Raw genomic sequence first — 24,116 nt, 5'->3', positions numbered from 1 at the left:
GAACGATGCCGGTTTAATGATAGGCTTCCTTTTCTCAAGTATGTGACTTGCTTATGACGTAACGTCTCTCTGTTTTCCGGTAGCCGTTATACATTATAGGTTTAATTAGTGAAATACAGGTCTAATACGCGTCTATTCGTGTATTTTCTTAAATTTGGTTCGTAAAATAGTTTACCACGAATTAGTTCAGTCAATGCAGTTTTTTGGATCGAGAGATATGCGCATTACACGCATTAAGCCGCTTGTAGCAGGTTTTCTGTTATGAGTAAATGTACAGCGCTATTATGCTGAAGTGAGCGCTGAAAGCGAGCCACGCTCCGAATTTGGGCATGCGCTGACTGCCGCTGTTTCGCTTAAATATATAACATGCAGGTCGACAGACCGGAGACGTGGGAAAATGACGTCATACGAACGTGCAAATGGTGGTTCGAGCGTTAGGTGCCTGAAGCTGTTTAGATCTTACAGTTTACGCAACGATCGTTTTATGGCAGTGTAAATGGTCGCAACAACAATAGTTTGACATTTCTTTAGGCTTCTCAGTGGTGTTTTCGTTTTAGTGGCTTGAGTGTTATTAGGTAAGCAATGTAGCTGCGTAGATTAATCAGTGGTAGCAGCACATCCGGCTTCGTGCATCAGTTTCCTTTGATAACATGCTAGTCGTAATGATGTCATTTATCGCTCTTCGGGACATGCTTAGATTCTGTGAAATGTTATCGTTGTTAGTCGTTAAAATGCGAGTCTGAATATTAAACTGCACTGAGCATTGTGTGGGGGGAAAGCAGAGCGTTGAGTCACAGTTCGTCACAACTAGGAACTGGCGCAAACCGATTGTGGCTCGGCTTCAATTGCCGGTTGCAATCACGTGTAGTGTTTCAAACAGCGATGACGTTGGCTTTGCGTCTGGCTTGAGTGGAATTTCTGCATTCCGTATTGGATTTAAGCTACTAGATCGACTTGGACATTACAGGATTACGAGCAATGGTTATACTTATAGGATTGTACTAGACTATGGCAGTGAAACAAACGAGAATTACATGCTTGATTACTCTTGCTACAGGCTGTGTATTCAGCTGTACTGTGTTTCAGATGGTTTGCCAACTTTTGCGGTTAGAGTTAGAACTGAGACACCACAGTTATCGCTTCATGACGCTATGATTGATTTAGACGGACCTAAGTGCTTCGTATATAACGTAAACTCGTAAAGTTAGTTACCTACCAAAATCTCACTGCAGCCGTGAAACACTAAAAAAGTGTTTTACTACCCAGACAGATCGCGGTACAATGAGTAAAGGATGCGGTTGTTTTTCAGGAAGTTTTGATCTAGAATACATCCTGACTCAGAAGGAAATACGTACTTTAGTAAATAATATTTATTATTACAAACAAATGATCAGGATATTTGTTACTGGCAGTGTCAGTCGGCCTTTTGTTTTACCCTTAGCGATTCCTTTATCCTCGTTAAAACTGTATTTCCACAGATATTTAGTTGATTAGATGATAACCTATTGACCATGTGTAGGTGCATGTACAATAACCATCAGGTGAATACCCGTGTGTGACCGACACTGTCCTCTGTGACGTCATGGATGACGTCATCGCGCACTTTGACCATGACTATGTCATCAATCAGAAGTGTCCTGCTAGTGTTGTATACAGTGGTGATACGAAGAAGAGGCAAATGACTCGACCCCTATCGATCCAACGATCCGCCCTAGTGCGACACCTTAGGTTAGTGACTTATGGTCTTTACTTTATGCCACGCGCTCCAACTCAGACTCGATTGACGGGGTCTTGAATTATTTATGAAACGCCGAGTCTGGGGTTTTTACGCGCTTTGTGGTACCGAATTGGGGGAATTCCCAACCGCCGACCGCGTTTTCCTGGTAAAACGGAACGGTAATATTTTAAAAATTGCACAAATGCCACAAAAAACAGGTTTAAATTCCCATTTAGATGGGTAGACTTTATACTTTGTGGGTAGAAGGTAGAACATGTACAGATGCGTTGGTTGTTTGTATAGTGACTAAGTCGAACCAGATCACATATGATTTCATATCCTATACCAGTAGAATACACTACAATGGGCTTTCACAAGCACAGAACACGTTTCGCTCCCACAATATTCAATGGAAATAATTTCCCTCCTATCGTCAAATTAGGCTCCTCTATTCCCAAAGGTATTGATGTTCGAAATGAGAGACAGCACAATTTATTCAGACCGGTATTCAAGCGCATTTGATTTTACTTCTCTAGGCATCTACTGCGAGGTTTCGCTATTACATGTATAACTTTAAAAGCGGCAGTTAAATTGCTATAATAATTGCAGATTTTTTGTTTACACATAAAGGGCATTCGTGGTTATATTTTATAAAATAATATATATTGTTTGGTATATTGGGGTAAGATGAGACATTGGCAGCGAACAAAGCATGTTTACAGAATTACATAACCGTAACACGCAGAGGGTTGTTAATTGTTTAAAATACAATTAGGAAATATGGGTTTTAGGTGCTAACGGTATCACATCTTACCCCACAGTACTATTATAAATAATATTATATGTCGTACATTTAGCAAAAGCTTTTGTTTGGTCGTATATGTTGTTGGTTGATAATTGACAGAATTATTTGAATCTATTTACTCCTAATGTTTACCGTCTTACTGTTTCACAGAAAAGGAAATTTACCTAGCTCCAAATTTCAATCACGTGATCTAGAACAGCACGCGTTAAGCGCTGTTGATGACGTAACGGAAAAATCCCCGAATACGGGAACCACGACCGTTCGCTTCGAAACGTTGCCAAGCATGTCTACCTCAAACAAAACAACAACCAATTCACAACGTGTTACCGTTACGTCATCTACGACAACGAATCCAACGCTTCCCGGCAACTTGGCTACGCTAACGTCGTCAGAGTTCGCGCAGATTCTTAAAAGTTTCAACATCAGGTTAAAAACCGATGACTCAGGGCTCGCCGTGCTTAAAACAAACCGAACAACTTCAACCGCCAGTGGGCGGTCTGGAGGCGTAAGCAACACTCCGGCTCAAACCACCTCGGTTAAAAGTGACTCTGTGTTAAAGCCCCCGATGACCGGCTTAGGTAAAACAACGTGGCGAGGGCTTAAGTGGCATCATACTAATTTTAACCACGCTCCAAAACCAAAAGCTGCGACTACACCTAGACGTAGAAGAACTGTTCCAAAGCGTGCCTTGGATCCGATGAAACTTGGTCAGGCACGAACTCCTAAGTTCCCGGGGTATGCCGTGCCGCTTTCACAAGCGTGGGTGGATCTTGCAAATCGAGACCTGGCTGCGGAAGAGACCGTTCGGTCATCCGTGCAGTCTGAAAGTGAGAAACTTCTTCTGGGCGACGAAGACAACAAACATGATCCGTTCCTTTCCAACTTTACTGAGCACGATGAGAATGCAGAATCTGTTGTGTTGACATCACAATTAAAGCCTTGTCAAACGAGGTCGGAAAGTGACGTCACTTCCGACCAAAGCGAAATTTCCGACACGTTTTTACGAGTGGACGATATTACGCTTGATGGGGAATACCTAAGGCCGTCAACGACCCTCGTTTCTGACGTAAACAAGCAAGCACCGGTGATTGCATCAGAAAGTCGCACGCAGAGTCACGGCACGGACGATTCGCCTTTGCTACGTGCCGGGCTGTTTAGGTGCCAACGTACAACAGCCGAAACGACCTTTGGTACGCCTCATGCACTTACTGATGACGTAACGCATCCCGGCAGTAAAGAATTGGGAGGAAACAAGGCGGAAGAGGGTAAGTTGTTGTTCTACATTTGTTTCTTTTTTATCCAACGTCTTTATAAATTCAAAAACTACTACGTATCGTTATAAACGATAGATAATCGACTACGCAGGTACAGAGTATATTGGTAGACCAGTAAATACGCATTTTGCATTCGCATACAGATATACGCCGCGTATAATACGCGTATGCTATAATTTCACAGATTAATATGAGTATAGTGTAGCATAATACAAAGATCATCTTAATTATTAGCCATCAGATTCAAATTGGCTGACCTGTATAACGAGGTCACACGTGCGTAGTTTAAGCAATATATTTCATCAAGTGATTCACTGTATAACTTTAAAGCAATGACAATCACGCCAACCACGTTTTATCTTTATAGCCTCCTATGCATTGTTTATGTGCGTCACTGATCTATTGCAACATGCTTTCGCTTTCTCAAAGCAAGCGAAAGTAAACATCGTGCGATAAGAATCGGTTTTATAACTTTAAGCAGAAAAACTACAAAAACATATGTTTTTTTAGTTTGGCATTATTTGTGGTTTAAATCTTTATTAAATGCTGATGCTCGAATTGAAAATGACTCGCCTTGCGCTCCATATAGGCATTATTAGTTCTACGCGAAGGGTAGTTTCCTGGCCTATGCGCGTGCATGCAAGGCATGTATATAGGAAATCTGGCGGAATTTTCCCCCACTGGATCATATTGTAAACCTTTTTCGTGATCGAGGTCTCCCATTGTAAAAGAGACAGTGCAGCCGTCGCACAATGTTTGGCGCTCCTTTGGCATAAATTGGAAGGTTCCTTAGGTATCGTCTTACCGCTCAGTTTTCGATTCTATAGAGTATAGATCGTGAGGGCCCCGGTATATAGATGTGTTGTTGGATAAACCAAATACTTACAGATCCTTAGCAAAAGCAGAAATTGTATGTACTTACCATTAGTTTTTTAAGTTGTAAAAAAATGCATGATATTACCCACGTGCCCGGTTTTATCCTGTCAATCTGTCTACGTGTCGCTTCCACCGTTTGACAGCATCGGTTTACGTCACTTAATCGGTGTTTGTTACGTCACACTAACACAGGACAGGAGAGCGAAAGCGCAGGCATCTGACTAACGCGTGTGCGCATGCGCGAGAATTTCGCTCAGGATGTGTGAGTCAGCGCTGGTCAACAAAGCATCATATACCTTGAATCGGGGCTGCATCGCATTTACTCCTTGTCCATGCGACGCGAGGATCTTTGCGATTGTCCCCTGGATTTTTTCGTTTCTTTTAATAAGCACCAAGACCAAGCGATATACTGTAACGAGCGCTATTGTTTAGACTAGAGTGAATTTAATGCCAGGCAGTCTCAGAGCATGGAAGTCACTTAGCCCGTTGGTAAACGTTACAGCGGATTTTCGTTCGACGTTTTCTGTGTAAAGTACAAACGAGTATGCGCATATAACACTGAACCTACATACTTCGTGCTCGAGCTTAGCAAGCACCACTTTGCAATCGAAAATTAATCAGATGTACTATTTATTTCTGAATTATTAGGCACCGTTAACTAAATGCAGCAAGCACCCGCAGAGCACTCGGACAGGCGCGACGCATCTACAGGTTTATTGTTATTACCGGAACACGGTAGCAAGTGGGCCTGGTCGCGGCTGGCAGAGGTGGGCGTATAGGATGTGCAGTTATTAATGCAGAGGGGCCTCGGTAGCTACTCGCTGATAGATACTGCATGGACCTCGTGTTATGTAGTTTCGTTTATTGATTTTCGTTCTGTTATTCGTATTCATGAGGTCAGTGGAATTCAGATTTAGGGTTACAAGCGACTAAATACGGGTTTAGGTTTGTTTTCCTAAAACGTAAATATGTGAGTTTGAACAAAATGTGACACAAAAAGGAAATTAACCTCTTTTTATAAAAAAAATTAAAGGTCGCCTTGCGTGCGATGTTAAACCGTGCTATTACTAAGAGTAGCGTTCGAAACGCAGTTGTTTAAATTTGTATGTCTGCTATTTTTAAAAGATTCCGACTACGACTGGCTTTGCAGCAAGTAAAACTTATCTTTCTCTTTTATTTCTACAGAGTGTAGGTTAAAAAGTGCCGACGAAACGGATTTTCAAGAAAAAGAGGTAAAATTATGATAACAGTTTTTTGATAGTCAAATTTTATTTGTATTTCTGTTTACCAGCATGTAATAAACTTTAACTTGTATTACAGGTAACTGACAAAATGGCCGATTACATTGAATCGCACCAGCAATACAATAGACAAGGTGCTGGATACATTCCAAGCACGCAGAACTGCAGTGAAGCACCGGAGATAGGAACGTACAGGATTTTCGAAGGTAATCAACCTATAAGTTGCAGTGATAATTACTTGGGGGAAATGAGCCATTTTCGCATCAAATTGCACTGTCTTAAATGCTCTATTTATACGTCTATCAGTTCCCAGTAAAATTAAAAATAAGAATTCATTTTCGACCAAATTGCACGGCCCAAATTGGTCTATACGTCTATTAGTTCTTAGAAAATCAAAAATAAATGCAAAAACTAAAGGATCGTGCGGTGCGACATAAGAACAATGCGCTTTAATAAGAACCCTCCCACGTTCCGTTTTGTCTAAAATTATGCGCGAGCTACGTATTCAGAGAGGGCATTCATATTTTTCTTGTCGCTTACCATAGTTCGTTGTGATGTCGTGTCAATATTTTTGCGACGTTGCATCAACAAGTTTGATATTTACGTTCATTGTTCAAATAACTTTGTCTTCCATCAGATTTGTTCGGAGAAAACTCCAAACTGATGGACATGCATGATGTTACTGATACCATGCTAAGCAATTCACTTTCGTTCTTCGCATCCGACTACGACGTAACCAACTCCAACCAAGCGGTCGCAGTCAACAGAGAATTTGACCACGCAGCAAGTGAGTCACGAAACGAACTAAGAGGTTTTGATTTCTGTAACCCGGACGAAGTTTTTGTAAGCTCAATGCAAACAATGCCTGATCAAAATTGCCACGTATCGCACCAACAAATGACGTCACCACAAGTCGACGTATTTCTTACGTCACCAAAGTCAATTCCTGCCAGTTACGTCACGTCTGGTTCCCAAGCAACGCTCTCGGACACCGACAGTGGTATCCACAGTCCCAGCTCGACCCCTATGAAAACCTATCAACAAAACACATCGTTTGACTTGGATTCTCACTGGAACAACTACAGCGTCCAAAGAGACGCACAGCCCAGTGAAATCGGTAGCCCAACAAATATTGACCATGAGGTGAGATATTAACGTTTACTTCACTTTAATATGTTCAGTAATCTGACATCATGTTTCACTTTGCAGATTTTTTTCAACTCGCCAACACCCAGTTACTCAAGCAGCACGTACTCAACAGATACAGGTAATATGTAGTTAATTTTTCCCTTGATATTTTTCTCTATGTTTAGCTATATATTTTATGTTCAAATGGTTCAGCTGTGTATTATTTTATTTTAGATCAAGAATCACATTTTATCAACCTGGACGATCAAGCTGCTTTTACCAATGAACCTATAGGCGGACAGGACTCTTGTCGAAATGAACAACAGACCATCCAGACATGCAAAACATACCAATTCTGTGATAATTTTGGCCAAATTGACGCAGGTCCAATCGTGCTAAGAAAACTATATCCAGACGAAGCAGGTCGCTGGACTGCAACCACCGAACCACACATTCCCAACCATAGAAGTAACATTGTCTTCCGGACTTCTCGGAAGATAAAGAAAGAAACAAGTACCGAGCGTAAACGGAAGATTACATCCGACGTTTCGGATGACAGATTGGTGAAAGCAAAAAGAATATCGGGTGAGTTTTAATATATAAACAAATAGTTCCTGACTTGGTGTGATAAATTACCGACTTTTTCACTTTTAACACAAATTTTATTTTTAAGTAATAATAGGCTGGGGTTAGATGGGTCACCTTTAATCCCTAGTATCCAAATATCCAGATCGTGTTTTAAACAATTAACAACGGTCCATGGGAGTCGTGAGGATATGGTTTTATAATGTTCTTTGTTTACTACCAAATAATGTGACGAGAAAATAGAATAAAAGGGTGTCCCTTCTTCCCCCAACCTGCTGTATACCTTTAGTTCCGTTTATGGCCAGGGGTAATGTGTCTTATCACGAATAAGGTGCCGTTAGCGATTTGTCCTTAAGCTTTTTGTATTTCCCACAAGCAACTCACGCAAGACGTGCCTTAGCGTGCAGACGAAGCAGTTTCAGTCGCAAGACACCGAAACTGGCATGACTCAAACATGCGTATAATGAGCAATATTGAACTGTTAACACTGAAACAGCGTTTTTACAATTACATCCAGTTAATTGCGGAGCATTTTCAAAGAATGTATTCCTTTCGTAAAAAAACAAACTTTACAAGTGCTTTCTTAAGTTCCCATTAATTACGAAATGAATTGTATTTTCTGCCGTTACTTTAAACAAACACGGAAATAAATTCTCATTCTGTTCTTTTTTCGTAAACCAGTCATACTTAACAAGTTAATATGCAAATTAGAAAATGTTTTATTTTAACCATTGATTCACCAACCACTAAGCTATATATGTTCTTTAAATGATTGTTTTTAAAATGATTCACCACGTTCGTTAATCACCAGCTATAAAGGTGTTTCCTCAGTAAAGTATCATGTATTCTGACTGCAAACGCATTTCACTGCCTTTCTCCCCTAAGTTTTTATCCAACAAAGATATTAACTATAAAATTATTTGTTCTAAAAAATCAGTGCTGCACAAACGTTTTTTTTTATATCTATTTATTTGTATTTTCCAATTGTAAATTTTTGTTTGACTTAGCAGGCAAGAACGTGCACTTGTGGGAATTTATCCGGGACATTCTACTCGACCCCGAACACAGCCCATCACTGATAAAATGGGAGGACCGTCAATCCGGAGTGTTCAGATTCATGCAGAGTGATGTGGTGGCATCGATGTGGGGAGAAAGGAAACGAAATCCGAAAATGACTTATGAAAAATTAAGCCGAGCAATGAGGTTGGTTTAGCATGAACACATTTCAAAAATATTGCAAATTAGCAACTTTCTTACCACGAACTACCAGCATTGTAAAACTAGGTTTATTTTTATCCGGCCCAACGACCACAAGAAAGTTGCCCTTACAATGTTTTAGTGATTTAAATATAATATTCCATTCAATATATGGTCGATGGCTTATAGCGAGTTCTAGAGACCTGAGATTTGTGCACGAGTTGGTCAGTTACATTATTGGGTAGCTATGCCCTAAAAAAGGCAGCAACCAGCAATAAAAAACGTGGCCTAAATCCATGGGCTTAGATTCGCAAACGTTGGTCAAAAATTATATTTCGCAACTTTACATATCACGCATATATCGACAATCCTGAAAAGAAAGAATTAAGATTTTTGCAAAACTCGTGATCGAGGCGGCGAGTTAGTCTTTCTCTCAATAATACAAAAATATTTTCTCGAGATCCGAGTCAGGATGCGATTCCTAAAGGTTGTCACGGTGGGCCTTTGAGTCATTTGGTGTTTCGAATGCAACAAAAGAATAGCGAAAAATCGCTGCTTAGCAAACTGCAGTCTGGCCTATTCACCTATTCTATTTTAACAACCGAAACTGCCGATATCGCGTTATGAAAGTGATGTTGTTGTTCTTTAGGTATTACTACAACCGTGGTATACTGGAACGAGTTGACGGAAGAAGACTTGTTTACAAGTTTGGTCCGAATTCACATGGCTGGCAACTCTCGGGTGAAATTAAGCAAACGCCAACAAATGTTGTGAAGAGTGAACATGCCGACACGTCAAGTATGTACAGTGTAATTTTATAAAACTGTTCATGCTGATTTTTTAGAAATGTCCTTGCTAATTCCAAATTTGGAACTTGCCCTTTAACTTAAGTTGCAACTCCGCACGTCATTATTGCTATTCTATCTATTTATGACTAGGCGGTAACATGCACTATTTATACGCAGACGACACGGTATGCGCATCACCAATTGACAGCGATTCCATTGCTGTCGTCGTCTCGGGTGAGCAAACCTTCCAAGGCGGGAATGAAACGACCGAAATCCCGCAAACTTCCCCCAGCTCCCTTGATACCTGCAACGCTCTTCCTAACACTTCCAAATATACAAACATTGTAACATCGTGGCTACAGAGCACGTCATCCTCGTGTACGTCATCACAGATTACATCACTGCCGAGCGCAAACGTACTTCTCGGAAACAGCATTCGAATTGCCGCCATACAGGCGCAGTGAACGGACATTTTTGAATTGACTTTTTGTAGCTATAAGATCATGGACAGCCACACTGTATACGTCAAAAATTTGCCGGTGCACGCCAAGCGAGCCAAATTATTCTACTTAAATAATATTACACAGACTTTCGGCGGCGGTTTATATTTCGATCACCCAAAAACAGCATACATGATTGACGGTTTGATAATATTGCCCACCAATACATTATCGACCATGACACCGCAGGTCAATCCCGTATATCATTCTCACTAGGGAGCCACGAAATTTCAATGTCCGTGACAACGGATTTCATCGCCTCCACTGTATAAACTTAGGTATTTCCAAAATTTGACCATTTCTCCTCACTAACTGAGTATAAGATCACCAAGAGAGTTGGTGTCTTTATTTTATGAAATTCACTGTAGCCCACACATTGTGTTAAACGATGAGCAGTCCTGTTTTGTACGAACTGTTTCATTAGACTGTGCCACATGATTGACATATCTACCAAGGAGTCTTTTTAACGAAACTTTTTCTGATCTGTGCGTTCACTCTGGTGTCTTCCCAGCCCGTTTTTCATTCAATGCGTTGTCAGTTTGATGCCTTACTTAAATACGCCCGGCTATTGCGATTTTGACGCCAATTGTTTTCTTTTATTTGCGCCCATTAAACAGTAGTATCGTTTCTGTACATTAAAAATGGTAAAAAAAGTACTTGATTTCTATTATTCTTGACCCAAGTTAGCCGTCAGAACTGCTCGGGATATTTGTACCACGGGAACGGTAAAAACCCTTGTTAACACTTTCAATTATAACGTGCTCTCTATTCGTTTTCTCCAGTGGTGGTCTGGATCCATACACAGATGAAGATAGAATCGGTACAGCCTTGTCTTTCTCTTCGTCGTGTACATTAAGGCCAATTCTGTTCGCTCTGTCGTCTCTGTGCAATTTCTTCTCGTAGTGATGCTTTAAATGAAAGAGGCGTTCATACTCCGAATGCTTTCCATGTTGTTTGTTGTTGTTAAAGTAACTTATATTCTTTCCGATATCGTTTGGTTGAAGCCAGGTCCCATAAGGTTTTTCCCACGCATCGAATGCTGTGTTGCACATCTTCCGTTCTCTGCGAACGAACTCACACCACTGCAGTTTTCTCTGCTCAGGAGTAAAATGTTCTCCACCCTCCATCTTCTTATAATTCCATAAAACAACCTTAATAATTTCTGCATAACCCTATACCCATGTTGCTATAACTAGCTTATGACAACATAATGCCCCTTGTTATCCCCAAATCCAAATCGGATCGTGACGTCATATTGTATAAAAAAATATTCAAAATACATAATTTTAAACACGTGTGGCGGCAATGCCCATGGTAGGACAGCACTGCATATGGTTGAATGTACATTGTTTTTATTACATGTTATTATAGATTCCGTTTATTTATTTAAAAAAGGGAAAGTATCAGAATAAAAGTCTTTACTTCCTTTTCTTCTAATGTCAGGTACTACCAAACATTTTTTAAAGCAGGAAATTTTATTTCTTGAATTCCGATGTAAAAGTCATCATATATAATTATATACATCATTATAGCTCTTCCCATTATATAGTTTGACACGGAAAAATAATTATTAGTTAACTTATTGCAGGTAGCTGCCAGATTGTTCATTTGTATCAGAAAACTTGCCAGATCCCCTGGCGTAGCTAAGGTCATAAGCTGCAGAATGGATAGAGACAGTTTCTCTGACCCTGCTTAGAGCATCCGAGACAGTACTGGTCCAGACACTTCGTACTTCCTTGTTGCGAATTGAACTCATAAAGAAGATCATGAACCCCTTGGGATAGAATGATGAAGTAAGTCACTGTTGGTTTGTTTATCACAACTTTACATGTGTAAGTTTCGTATTATGATAAGGCCACTTTTGTAGTAAGATAGGGTAGTTGGAATAGCTTAATGAATACATAGTTGCCAAGGGTCATAGTAAGGTATTGCTTCCAGACAAGTTTTGCGACGGAATTGCACAAAATATGAGTCATACTGCGTTGGACTGTCTGTTGTGTGAAGTCAGTAAAGCAGAAGTCTGGCATGATATGCAGATGAGATGAGTAATGTTACGTGGGTTGGATTGTTACCAATTACACATGGTTGCACTCATGGCCCATGCACTACTATGTTTTATCAATAGAAACTAGTTACATTTATAAAAACACTTAAATAATATAAGAATGTTGCATACTTGAGTAGCTACAAAGATGGCAAAGAACCAGCTCATAACATAATAGAACACTGAATCCGTGGAAAGAAGCATTATAAATCCGAAAATCCAAGTAGGGCCCATAGTTGCTACTAATGCCAAAGTAATAGATAAGTTTTGTTTTGTTGACACCTTGGCAGCAGATGAGCTTATCTGAAACAGAACCATAAAAAAACAGCTAATAACAATCCCAAATCTGTACTCGTACATATTAGACACAGTGCAGAATTTATACACCAAATTATCTTATCAAAATAAACTCATGGCTATACCAATGTAAAAGAGAGATGTACATATATACATTGAAAGAATGGATTTTGTTCATTCTGTTAAAGTTTGTCCCAAATAACAATTTGGTATCATCAATAAGTATAACCTTGATCTTACCTCATGCTCTCTCCAAATAACCTTCCTGAGTACAATGACAAAGACGCCTACATTAAAGACAAGCATGATTCCTACAGGAAGCAAAAATCCCATGTACAGTGAATACCCAGTAATCCAACATGCATAGTCTGCTCTGTATGACCACTGCGCCAAATCATTTACTAAAGAAAACAAAATATTAAAGTTTAATAGAATTTTATTAAAAGTGTATTCAAAATATCTGACAAATTGTGTGCGAGAATCCCACAAATTATAGATTAAAGTACACCTATAAGTTGGTAATTGGTTTAAAATGTTTATGTCAGTAAAGTTTTTGTATAACGCGATCAAAATATTATAAAGCTCTTGTTTTTTTTCACCTTAAGAAGATAATATGGCAGCATATCAGTTAATTAACAAAGAATTGAATCGTAGTAATTTCAAATGACTAACCTCCTGTACATGTCACTGTATCTGCTAATGCGTCCACATAACCAACAGTGATACCAACATTAATAGCAACTACTGCAATAGGAAAACCATATGCAAATGCATAAGCTCTCTTCATAAAGTTTTCTTTGTCATCTCGGAACACCTGTCAATCAAAATGATTTCTAAAGATTCAAAAATGTAAAAACTTGCTTTGGGTTACGTAGAAGCAATTTTTAATACATGGCGGTTACTAGAATTTATATTTTTCCTAAGTTACCTCTATTAAACCCTTGTAGAGGTCATAGCTATATACAGCCATCCAGCACCAAGTGGCAAGGAAAAAGAAATGTAGAAACGCAGCTATCACTGTACAAGAGCGATCGTTGTGAGCTTGCTCAATACCAGCAAGAAAGAGAATGTAAGCCATCATCAGGTTAAAGCAAAGATTTACAAATATCTGCGTACAACGTAGTTTACGTCGTTCTCTGCAATGTAAGGTTAGGATAAACATTTGTTCGAATGATCGATGTTGTAATTGTGTACCGGTTTGTCAGTTGTATGATAATGGTTAAAGCAAGTCCAATGGCTGAAAGAATGCATCCAATATCGCTGACAATTGATAGAATAAAGTCAGCTGGTACTACGTCCCTAGCCTGTTCGGTGAGACAAAAATTAACTAATGTATTACAGTTTAAATGATATGGTAGGATAACCAAACGCATTTAGTTCTTACCACAACTAATGCAAAGTTAGTAAGATGGTTACATTGGCATAGTGGTGGATACTCTGTATGATTTAAGCAGCAACCATCGGGAAGCCAATTAGTTGTGTCCTCATCCCAATATCTGCATTGTAACTGAGTTCTGTCAGCCTGCACAAATTTAAAAAAAAGTTTAAAGAATTATGTAAATATATATATATGTTAGATTTTTACAATGACAGTTACCTGATATCGATTTTCTGGTTTCACTACTTTACTGTGACGAAATGGAAGATTTGAATTTTCTATTTTTACCGGGTCAGGCAGGTTGTCGATGTTTATTTGCAAGTTGAAACTAACCGCTGTTATCTGAAAAAAAAATTGTTAATTTTTTTTATCGTAAAACTAATTTATATGTTTACTTGAGAAATATTGAAGTTTGATGGAAACAATGAACTTGATTTGTGGTGTACAATTGTTACTTGATCACGATATGCATTATTTTGCATGGCACGTTTTATAACCGCACTTGGAATATCAACTTTAGCTGCTTCAGCTAAAGTTGAGTTGTCCTTTTGAATTTGTACTGTGTAGTGTTGCGAAGAGACATTTGAAACTCTGTGAATCTGCAAATTATATATTTGAACAAATGAGTGTGTGAAGATTATTCTCATGAACTGGGCCAACAAGGGTTAATATACTACAGGGGTTTGAATCAACATATGCAACTTTATGAATGCTAGTATTTTCAGTTGCTGACAATTTGGTCAAATAGCCAAGTGACCACAAGGATCAAACATTATGGGTCTTGTTATGAAAATAAACCCACAATGGTAGCAGTATTGAGAACCTGTTATCGATCAGGTACAATGCCAGCGCACCAAATACTAAGCCACCGAACCCAAATATACATTAGCAAAAACAATTTAATACCGAAACAGCCAAATTCTCCGCTTCCACAGCAAGATCACCGCCATTGGATGGTAAAGTGGCAAGATCGTTAATTTCATCAAGAGAATGTAAAAGTTGAGCACGGTTGTTTGCAGGCAAGTCGTTGCTTTTGATTGACGATGTAAGATGGTCGGTTAACAACACCAAATTTACCCACGCAATTGGAGTAAGCTGAAAATACATTGTCATCTTATATTCATTATTTCGACATCAAAGTTCTTACTGTTATATTGTTCCTTTTTGATGCATTAACTATTTCGTTGACCACCCCTACAAGTTTAACAGTCTCGTCAGTGGAGCTGTTAGAATTGGATGTTAATAGCTGGAATTCTTTTGAGATCGTTTCAATCATTGAGCTGTTTACTTTGGTCTGTAAGTAAACCATTTGTTTATTTTCCATTTAGCTTTATTTCACCACTCACCTCAGTTAGGCTTGTTTGAATTTGAGCTACTGAAGATGCTATTGTAATGTTACAGTTAAGAGAGGTTACAGGTGAATTCAAAGATGGATTACAGAATATTGAAGCTATAGGGCGACCATCTGTAATTGCAGCAATGTAGTTAAAGCGAAAAGTATTTTAGCAGTAGTTCTTAAACTATGGCATACAAATGGATAGTAATTTGTTTAGCTATTCTGTCTTTTTTTGTAAGTGCATGTTAGATTTAATAACTTTTTACAATAAGTTTTAATACTATTGTTTTTTTTTCTCATAGCTTATAAATCCATGTCTCAGAATCGAAAAAAACTAAGAATCCATGTTGTATAATTTGGGTAATGCTCATTTACTTGGACATTTCTCTTTAGAGTAGGCAATTTGATTCCTCCAAACATCACCAAAAGAAATTGAATGTTTTCCAACTGTAGTTGAATGGGAAGGACAAAATGCTGAAAATAAATTGGTTTTTACTCTATTAACGAATGAATAAACAAGCATAACTGTAACTAACAATACCTGAACAACCAACAGTTGGATCCCCTCTATGGAAATCCTTGCATTTGCACACAAATGTATTGTTTACATTCATACAATTCGTATTCATACCACATGGAGAGTTTCTACAGTAATCAGCTAAAAGAAAAATAAAAAAAATTAAAAAGATTCGAAACTTTGAAGTCTTAAAACAACATATTTCATGATGAAACTGACCAATTTCACAACGTTTTCCAAGGAAGTTAGGTGTGCAAGAACAATTGAAATCAACGCCAATGTCTGTACAGGTCCCGTTGTTTAGGCATGGTGATAACGTGCATTCATCAACCACATCTGAATTCAATACAAATCAACAAATATTATCAAAAATTCAACACAAATCAACAAATGTTATTAACAATTCAACACAAAACAACAAATATAGTTGACAGTTCAATAAAATCAACAATATATTCAATAATTTAATACAAAACAACAATTTTACGATAAAACTTACAAACAGTTGGTCCTTTTACAAAGATGGCAGCTTTACCAGAATTGTTCAATTTCCATGTCACAAATATCTGAATAAGTTCTTCTGTTGTCACTGATTCATTTACAAGGTACACAGCATACCTAAACAAAACAATTTAGGTTGATTGGGCGCAATCAATTCTTTTGAAATTAAAGCCAAAAATGAATGAATGACACACGCAAGGTTTACTTTTTATCCATGCAAATGACAGTCAGTGTAACAAGAATATTCTATTTCATACACTCATGCTCAAGTTATCACAAGTGCAATTTTATTTTTGATTTATTTTCTGCATGATTGAGAAAGCAATGTCTGTTATCTATCTTGCTCAATGACGCACATGTCTGTACCACAGAAGCAATAAATATGAATGAATGAATAAATGAATGTAACTTACTTTATCCTCGCGTGGCCGGAAATCGACAGTTGTTATCACACGGGTTTAACACCTCGTACCAGCTTACGAGTTACCATGTATGTTACTTTGTGGGTAATTATTTATTTTATTTTATTTTTGGATTTTTTCTTTTATTTAGGTATGGCTGATAATTTAGACAACCCATTAGTGACCACTGGGTTGGAGCAATTGCCGTTAAGTGTCTTGCCCAAGGACACATACGCCCACAATGGTAGCAGCGTCGAGCCTTGAATCACTTAACTCTGGGTTACAGGCAGGCGAGCTAACCACTATGCCACGGCACCCGTCAAATCAAACCCAGTATCATTTGGTACTGGCCTCTATATGTGCCTAACCAACCAACAGTGCCGGTAGTAATTTACATAGAAGAACATTGTGCATATGCTAATTATGATTTAACTTTAAAAAACTAGAACTTACGTGACAACCACACTTCCTTTGTGAAAACCTGTTATTTCTACTCTGCGATTGCCAAATGCCTCTTTCAATATGCCCTTTGTTTTATTAATTAAACGTCTTGATGCATTTGAATTTAGATCATTTAAATCTGGTGTATACTGAACTTTATATAGGGTTTGACGAAATTCATAACCAACTGAAAATCAAGAAATGCGCTTGAGAAGAAAACACATGAAACTAAATTTAAGAAACTGCTTCAATTATTAATTAGATTTTTATCATTGGTGCATTAGGTTTGCAACTACAATACCAACAAGGTATTAGTTCACCGGTTACCTTGGCAGCCTTCTGTGGTTCCATTTGCACACAAACAATTGTATGCTCCAGCAGTATTCACACACCTGTTTCCATTGCAATGATTTGTTGTGTTCATACACTCATTTATATCTGCAATAACCACAACCAAGAGAATGTTTTATATAATAAGTCATATCTATAGTATCCAACTTCATTAAAAGCGTTACTAACGGAAGCTATATTAAAACAATTGCTTAAACCTTAAATTGTTGCCAAAAATGTAAAATATTTAAACATAGTGAAAATACCTGAACAAGTGATACCATTGCCTCTATATCCTGTTAAACATTGGCAAAAAAAGCTTCCGTGAGTATTCATGCACTTTCCCCCACTTTTATCACAATTATCGATGTTTAAAGTACATTCATTCACATCTAATAAAAAACAATAACGAATATATAGTCACAAAAACACCATGCAATAATTTAAAGTTCCTACCAGTTTTACAGTTGATTCCTGTATATCCAGCAGCGCATGTACATGTATAACCATTAACGACATCAGTGCAATTTCCACCATTTATACAAGGATTTGATGCACACTCATCAATGTCTAAATTAAAAATTAGAAGTTATTTATTTTCTAAAACACCAGTTCCTAAAATGTTACCAGTTTGGCAGTTGATTCCTGTATATCCAGCAGCGCATGCACATGTATAACCATTAACGACATCAGTGCAATTTCCACCATTCATACAAGGATTTGATGCACACTCATCAATACCTAAATTAAAAATTAAAAATTTATTAAAAAAAAATTGTTTATTTTTGTAAAACACCAGTTTCTAAAATGTTACCAGTTTGGCAGTTGGTTCCTGTATATCCAGCAGCGCATGTACATGTATAACCGTTAACGACATCAGTGCAATTTCCACCATTCATGCAAGGATTTAATGCACACTCATCAATATCTAAATTAAAAAGTAGAAGTTATTTCTTTTTGTAAAAGCACCAGTATTTAAAATATTACCAGTTTGGCAGTTGATTCCTGTATATCCAGCAGCGCATGTACATGTATAACCATTAACGACATCAGTGCAATTTCCACCATTCATACAAGGATTTGATGCACACTCATCAATATCTAAATCAAAAATTAAAATTAGAAGTTATTTATTTTTGGAAAACACCAGTTTCTAAAATGTTACCAGTTTGGCAGTTGGTTCCTGTATATCCAGCAGCGCATGCACATGTATAACCGTTAACGACATCAGTGCAATTTCCACCATTCATGCAAGGATTTGATGCACACTCATTAATATCTAAATTAAAAACTAGAAGTTAATTATTTTCTAAAATACCAGTTCCTAAAATGTTACCAGTTTGGCAGTTGGTTCCTGTATATCCAGCAGCGCATGCACATGTATAACCGTTAATAACATCAGTGCAATTTCCACCATTTAAACAAGGGTTTGATGCACACTCATCAATATCTAAATTAAAAAGTAGAAGTTATTTCTTTTTATAAAAGCACCAGTATTTAAAATGTTACCAGTTTGACAGTTGATTCCTGTATATCCAGCAGTGCATGCACATGTATAACTGTTTACAACATCAGTGCAATTTCCACCATTCATACAAGGATTTGATGCACACTCATTAATATCTAATTTAAAAATAAGAAGTTATTTATTTTTGTAAAACACCAGTTTCTAAAATGTTACCAGTTTGGCAGTTGGTTCCTGTATATCCAGCAGCGCATGCACATGTATAACCATTAACGACATCAGTGCAATTTCCACCATTCATACAAGGATTTGATGCACACTCATCAATATCTAAATAAAAAAAAAAGAAGTTATTCATTTTCTAAAACACCAGTTCCTAAAATGTTACCAGTTTGGCAGGTGGTTCCTGTATATCCAGCAGCACATGCACATGTATAACCGTTAACGACATCTGTGCAATTTCCACCATTCATACAAGGATTTGATGCACACTCATCAATATCTAAATAAAAAATAAGAAGTTATTTATTTTCTAAAACACCAGTTCCTAAAATGTTACCAGTTTGGCAGTTGGTTCCTGTATATCCAGCAGCGCATGCACATGTATAACCGTTAATGACATCTGTGCAATTTCCACCATTCATACAAGGATTTAATGCACACTCATCAATATCTAAATAAAATATAAGAAGTTATTTATTTTCTAAAACACCACTTCCTAAAATGTTACCAGTTTGGCAGTTGGTTCCTGTATATCCAGCAGCGCATGCACATGTATAACCGTTAACAACATCTGTGCAATTACCACCATTCATACAAGGATTTGATGCACACTCATCAATATCTAAATTAAAAAGTTATAAGTTCTTAATTATTATAAAAGCCCAATTGCTTAAAATATTACCAGTTTGGCAGTTGATTCCTGTATATCCAGCAGCGCATGCACATGTATAACCGTTAACGACATCTGTGCAATTTCCACCATTCATACAAGGATTTGATGCACACTCATCAATATCTAAATAAAAAATAAGAAGTTATTTATTTTCTAAAACACCAGTTCCTAAAATGTTACCAGTTTGGCAGTTGGTTCCTGTATATCCAGCAGCGCATGCACATGTATAACCGTTAACGACATCAGTGCAATTTCCACCATTCATACAAGGATTTGATGCACACTCATCAATACCTAAATTAAAAATTTATTAAAAAAAAATTGTTTATTTTTGTAAAACACCAGTTTCTAAAATGTTACCAGTTTGGCAGTTGGTTCCTGTATATCCAGCAGCGCATGTACATGTATAACCGTTAACGACATCAGTGCAATTTCCACCATTCATACAAGGATTTGATGCACACTCATCAATATCTAAATTAAAAAGTAGAAGTTATTTCTTTTTGTAAAAGCACCAGTATTTAAAATATTACCAGTTTGGCAGTTGATTCCTGTATATCCAGCAGCGCATGCACATGTATAACCGTTAACGATATCAGTGCAATTTCCACCATTCAAACAAGGATTCGATGCACACTCATCAATATCTAAATTAAAAAATTATGAGTTATTAATTATTATAAAAGCCCAATTGCTTAAAATATTACCAGTTTGGCAGTTGATTCCTGTATATCCAGCAGCGCATGTACATGTATAACCATTAACGACATCAGTGCAATTTCCACCATTCATACAAGGATTTGATGCACACTCATCAATATCTAAATCAAAAATTAAAAATTAGAAGTTATTTATTTTTGGAAAACACCAGTTTCTAAAATGTTACCAGTTTGGCAGTTGGTTCCTGTATATCCAGCAGCGCATGCACATGTATAACTGTTAACGACATCAGTGCAATTTCCACCATTCATGCAAGGATTTGATGCACACTCATCAATATCTAAATTAAAAACTAGAAGTTATTTATTTTCTAAAAAAACAGTTCCTAAAATGTTACCAGTTTGGCAGTTGGTTCCTGTATATCCAGCAGCGCATGCACATGTATAACTGTTAACGACATCAGTGCAATTTCCACCATTCATACACGGATTTGATGCACACTCATTAATATCTAATTTAAAAATAAGAAGTTATTTATTTTTGTAAAACACCAGTTTCTAAAATGTTACCAGTTTGGCAGTTGGTTCCTGTATATCCAGCAGCGCATGCACATGTATAACCGTTAACGACATCAGTGCAATTTCCACCATTCATGCAAGGATTTGATGCACACTCATTAATATCTAAATCAAAAATTAGAAGTTATTTATTTTTAAAAACGCCACTTTCTAAAATGCTACCAGTTTGGCAGTTTATTCCTGTATATCCAACAGCGCATGCACATGTATAACCGTTAACGACATCAGTGCAATTTCCACCATTCATACAAGGATTTGATGCACACTCATCAATATCTAAATAAAAAATAAGAAGTTATTTATATTCTAAAACACCAGTTCCTAAAATATTACCATTTAAACAGTTTATTCCTGTATATCCAGCAGCGCATGCACATGTATAACCGTTAACGACATCAGTGCAATTTCCACCATTCAAACAAGGATTCAGTGCACACTCATTAAAATCTATAGCAAAAATTTGAAAATATAACTTTTGTAAAATGACCAATACTTAAATATTACCAGCTAAACAGTTGATTCCTGTATATCCAGCAGTGCATGTACATGTATAACCGTTAACGACATCAGTGCAATTTCCACCATTCATGCAAGGATTTGATGCACACTCATCAATATCTAAATAAAAAATTAGAAGTTATTTATATTCTAAAACACCAGTTCCTAAAATGTTACCAGTTTGGCAGTTGGTTCCTGTATATCCAGCAGCGCATGTACATGTATAACCGTTAACGACATCAGTGCAATTTCCACCATTCATGCAAGGATTTGATGCACACTCATCAATATCTAAATAAAAAATAAGAAGTTATTTATATTCTAAAACACCAGTTCCTAAAATGTTACCAGTTTGGCAGTTGATTCCTGTATATCCAGCAGCGCATGCACATGTATAACCATTAACGACATCAGTGCAATTTCCACCATTCATGCAAGGATTTGATGCACACTCATCAATATCTAAATCAAAAATAAGAAGTTATTAATTTTTGTAAAACACCAGTTTCTAAAATGTTACCAGTTTGGCAGTTAGTTCCTGTATATCCAGCAGCGCATGTACATGTATAACCGTTAACGACATCAGTGCAATTTCCACCATTCATACAAGGATTTGATGCACACTCATCAATATCTAAATTAAAAAGTAGAAGTTATTTCTTTTTGCAAAAGCACCAGTATTTAAAATATTACCAGTTTGGCAGTTGATTCCTGTATATCCAGCAGCGCATGCACATGTATAACCGTTAACGATATCAGTGCAATTTCCACCATTCAAACAAGGATTCGATGCACACTCATCAATATCTAAATTAAAAAATTATGAGTTATTAATTATTATAAAAGCCCAATTGCTTAAAATATTACCAGTTTGGCAGTTGATTCCTGTATATCCAGCAGCGCATGTACATGTATAACCATTAACGACATCAGTGCAATTTCCACCATTCATACAAGGATTTGATGCACACTCATCAATATCTAAATCAAAAATTAAAAATTAGAAGTTATTTATTTTTGGAAAACACCAGTTTCTAAAATGTTACCAGTTTGGCAGTTGGTTCCTGTATATCCAGCAGCGCATGCACATGTATAACTGTTAACGACATCAGTGCAATTTCCACCATTCATGCAAGGATTTGATGCACACTCATCAATATCTAAATTAAAAACTAGAAGTTATTTATTTTCTAAAAAAACAGTTCCTAAAATGTTACCAGTTTGGCAGTTGGTTCCTGTATATCCAGCAGCGCATGCACATGTATAACTGTTAACGACATCAGTGCAATTTCCACCATTCATACACGGATTTGATGCACACTCATTAATATCTAATTTAAAAATAAGAAGTTATTTATTTTTGTAAAACACCAGTTTCTAAAATGTTACCAGTTTGGCAGTTGGTTCCTGTATATCCAGCAGCGCATGCACATGTATAACCGTTAACGACATCAGTGCAATTTCCACCATTCATGCAAGGATTTGATGCACACTCATTAATATCTAAATCAAAAATTAGAAGTTATTTATTTTTAAAAACGCCACTTTCTAAAATGCTACCAGTTTGGCAGTTTATTCCTGTATATCCAACAGCGCATGCACATGTATAACCGTTAACGACATCAGTGCAATTTCCACCATTCATACAAGGATTTGATGCACACTCATCAATATCTAAATAAAAAATAAGAAGTTATTTATATTCTAAAACACCAGTTCCTAAAATATTACCATTTAAACAGTTTATTCCTGTATATCCAGCAGCGCATGCACATGTATAACCGTTAACGACATCAGTGCAATTTCCACCATTCAAACAAGGATTCAGTGCACACTCATTAAAATCTATAGCAAAAATTTGAAAATATAACTTTTGTAAAATGACCAATACTTAAATATTACCAGCTAAACAGTTGATTCCTGTATATCCAGCAGTGCATGTACATGTATAACCGTTAACGACATCAGTGCAATTTCCACCATTCATGCAAGGATTTGATGCACACTCATCAATATCTAAATAAAAAATTAGAAGTTATTTATATTCTAAAACACCAGTTCCTAAAATGTTACCAGTTTGGCAGTTGGTTCCTGTATATCCAGCAGCGCATGTACATGTATAACCGTTAACGACATCAGTGCAATTTCCACCATTCATGCAAGGATTTGATGCACACTCATCAATATCTAAATAAAAAATAAGAAGTTATTTATATTCTAAAACACCAGTTCCTAAAATGTTACCAGTTTGGCAGTTGATTCCTGTATATCCAGCAGCGCATGCACATGTATAACCATTAACGACATCAGTGCAATTTCCACCATTCATGCAAGGATTTGATGCACACTCATCAATATCTAAATCAAAAATAAGAAGTTATTAATTTTTGTAAAACACCAGTTTCTAAAATGTTACCAGTTTGGCAGTTGGTTCCTGTATTTCCAGCAGCGCATGCACATGTATAACCGTTAACGACATCAGTGCAATTTCCACCATTCATACAAGGATTTGATGCACACTCATCAATATCTAAATCAAAAATAAGAAGTTATTTATTTTCTAAAACACCAGTTCCTAAAATGTTACCAGTTTGGCAGTTAGTTCCTGTATATCCAGCAGCGCATGTACATGTATAACCGTTAACGACATCAGTGCAATTTCCA

General features: G+C 37.1%; 3 protein-coding genes across 4 annotated transcripts in view; 1 reads left to right on the top strand and 2 right to left on the bottom strand.

The window, feature by feature from the left end:
* Positions 1 to 1,317: 1,317 nt before the first annotated feature.
* Positions 1,318 to 10,299, top strand: LOC149736656 (uncharacterized). 2 transcript variants are annotated; one of them, XM_089877265.1, is made up of 10 exons: positions 1,318 to 1,728; positions 2,673 to 3,787; positions 5,858 to 5,904; positions 5,993 to 6,119; positions 6,551 to 7,056; positions 7,123 to 7,180; positions 7,276 to 7,626; positions 8,634 to 8,829; positions 9,473 to 9,621; positions 9,789 to 10,299. In XM_089877265.1, exons 1-10 carry the CDS (start codon positions 1,583 to 1,585, stop codon positions 10,073 to 10,075), a joined length of 2,982 nt encoding a protein of 993 aa, XP_089733391.1. In that variant the 5' UTR covers positions 1,318 to 1,582; the 3' UTR covers positions 10,076 to 10,299. The 2 variants fall into 2 exon arrangements, with proteins under 2 accessions (XP_089733391.1, XP_089733392.1); XM_089877266.1 differs by having other exon boundaries at positions 1,328 to 1,728; positions 8,637 to 8,829.
* Positions 10,300 to 10,677: 378 nt separating this feature from the next.
* LOC149736655 (cilia- and flagella-associated protein 90-like) lies at positions 10,678 to 11,513 on the bottom strand. The gene has a single exon (XM_089877360.1). It carries the CDS (start codon positions 11,236 to 11,238, stop codon positions 10,795 to 10,797), a length of 444 nt encoding a protein of 147 aa, XP_089733486.1. The 5' UTR covers positions 11,239 to 11,513; the 3' UTR covers positions 10,678 to 10,794.
* Positions 11,514 to 11,567: 54 nt separating this feature from the next.
* Positions 11,568 to 24,116, bottom strand: part of LOC149736654 (uncharacterized) — a 33,059-nt gene continuing 20,510 nt past the window's right edge. Inside the window, exons 49-75 of the mRNA XM_089877084.1 lie at positions 22,842 to 22,955; positions 22,670 to 22,783; positions 22,499 to 22,612; positions 21,973 to 22,086; positions 21,630 to 21,743; positions 20,946 to 21,059; positions 20,774 to 20,887; positions 18,866 to 18,979; positions 17,623 to 17,748; positions 17,354 to 17,464; positions 17,039 to 17,213; positions 16,183 to 16,301; positions 15,903 to 16,019; positions 15,708 to 15,824; positions 15,542 to 15,640; positions 15,177 to 15,295; positions 14,978 to 15,124; positions 14,737 to 14,925; positions 14,226 to 14,429; positions 14,050 to 14,172; positions 13,837 to 13,974; positions 13,647 to 13,756; positions 13,381 to 13,588; positions 13,125 to 13,266; positions 12,693 to 12,853; positions 12,288 to 12,458; positions 11,568 to 11,885 (exon numbers count right to left, since the gene is read on the bottom strand). Of these exons, the coding sequence (XP_089733210.1) occupies positions 11,691 to 11,885; positions 12,288 to 12,458; positions 12,693 to 12,853; positions 13,125 to 13,266; positions 13,381 to 13,588; positions 13,647 to 13,756; positions 13,837 to 13,974; positions 14,050 to 14,172; positions 14,226 to 14,429; positions 14,737 to 14,925; positions 14,978 to 15,124; positions 15,177 to 15,295; positions 15,542 to 15,640; positions 15,708 to 15,824; positions 15,903 to 16,019; positions 16,183 to 16,301; positions 17,039 to 17,213; positions 17,354 to 17,464; positions 17,623 to 17,748; positions 18,866 to 18,979; positions 20,774 to 20,887; positions 20,946 to 21,059; positions 21,630 to 21,743; positions 21,973 to 22,086; positions 22,499 to 22,612; positions 22,670 to 22,783; positions 22,842 to 22,955 (3,683 nt within the window). The 3' untranslated portion in view covers positions 11,568 to 11,690. The remainder of the gene's footprint in view (positions 11,886 to 12,287; positions 12,459 to 12,692; positions 12,854 to 13,124; positions 13,267 to 13,380; positions 13,589 to 13,646; positions 13,757 to 13,836; positions 13,975 to 14,049; positions 14,173 to 14,225; positions 14,430 to 14,736; positions 14,926 to 14,977; positions 15,125 to 15,176; positions 15,296 to 15,541; positions 15,641 to 15,707; positions 15,825 to 15,902; positions 16,020 to 16,182; positions 16,302 to 17,038; positions 17,214 to 17,353; positions 17,465 to 17,622; positions 17,749 to 18,865; positions 18,980 to 20,773; positions 20,888 to 20,945; positions 21,060 to 21,629; positions 21,744 to 21,972; positions 22,087 to 22,498; positions 22,613 to 22,669; positions 22,784 to 22,841; positions 22,956 to 24,116) is intronic.

This window comes from Ciona robusta, chromosome 4, assembly GCF_009617815.1.
Source record: "Ciona robusta chromosome 4, ASM961781v2".
NCBI lineage: Eukaryota > Metazoa > Chordata > Ascidiacea > Phlebobranchia > Cionidae > Ciona > Ciona robusta.
The sequence above is the reverse complement of the archived record's forward strand: the minus strand, read 5'-3'. Positions and strand labels throughout refer to the sequence as shown.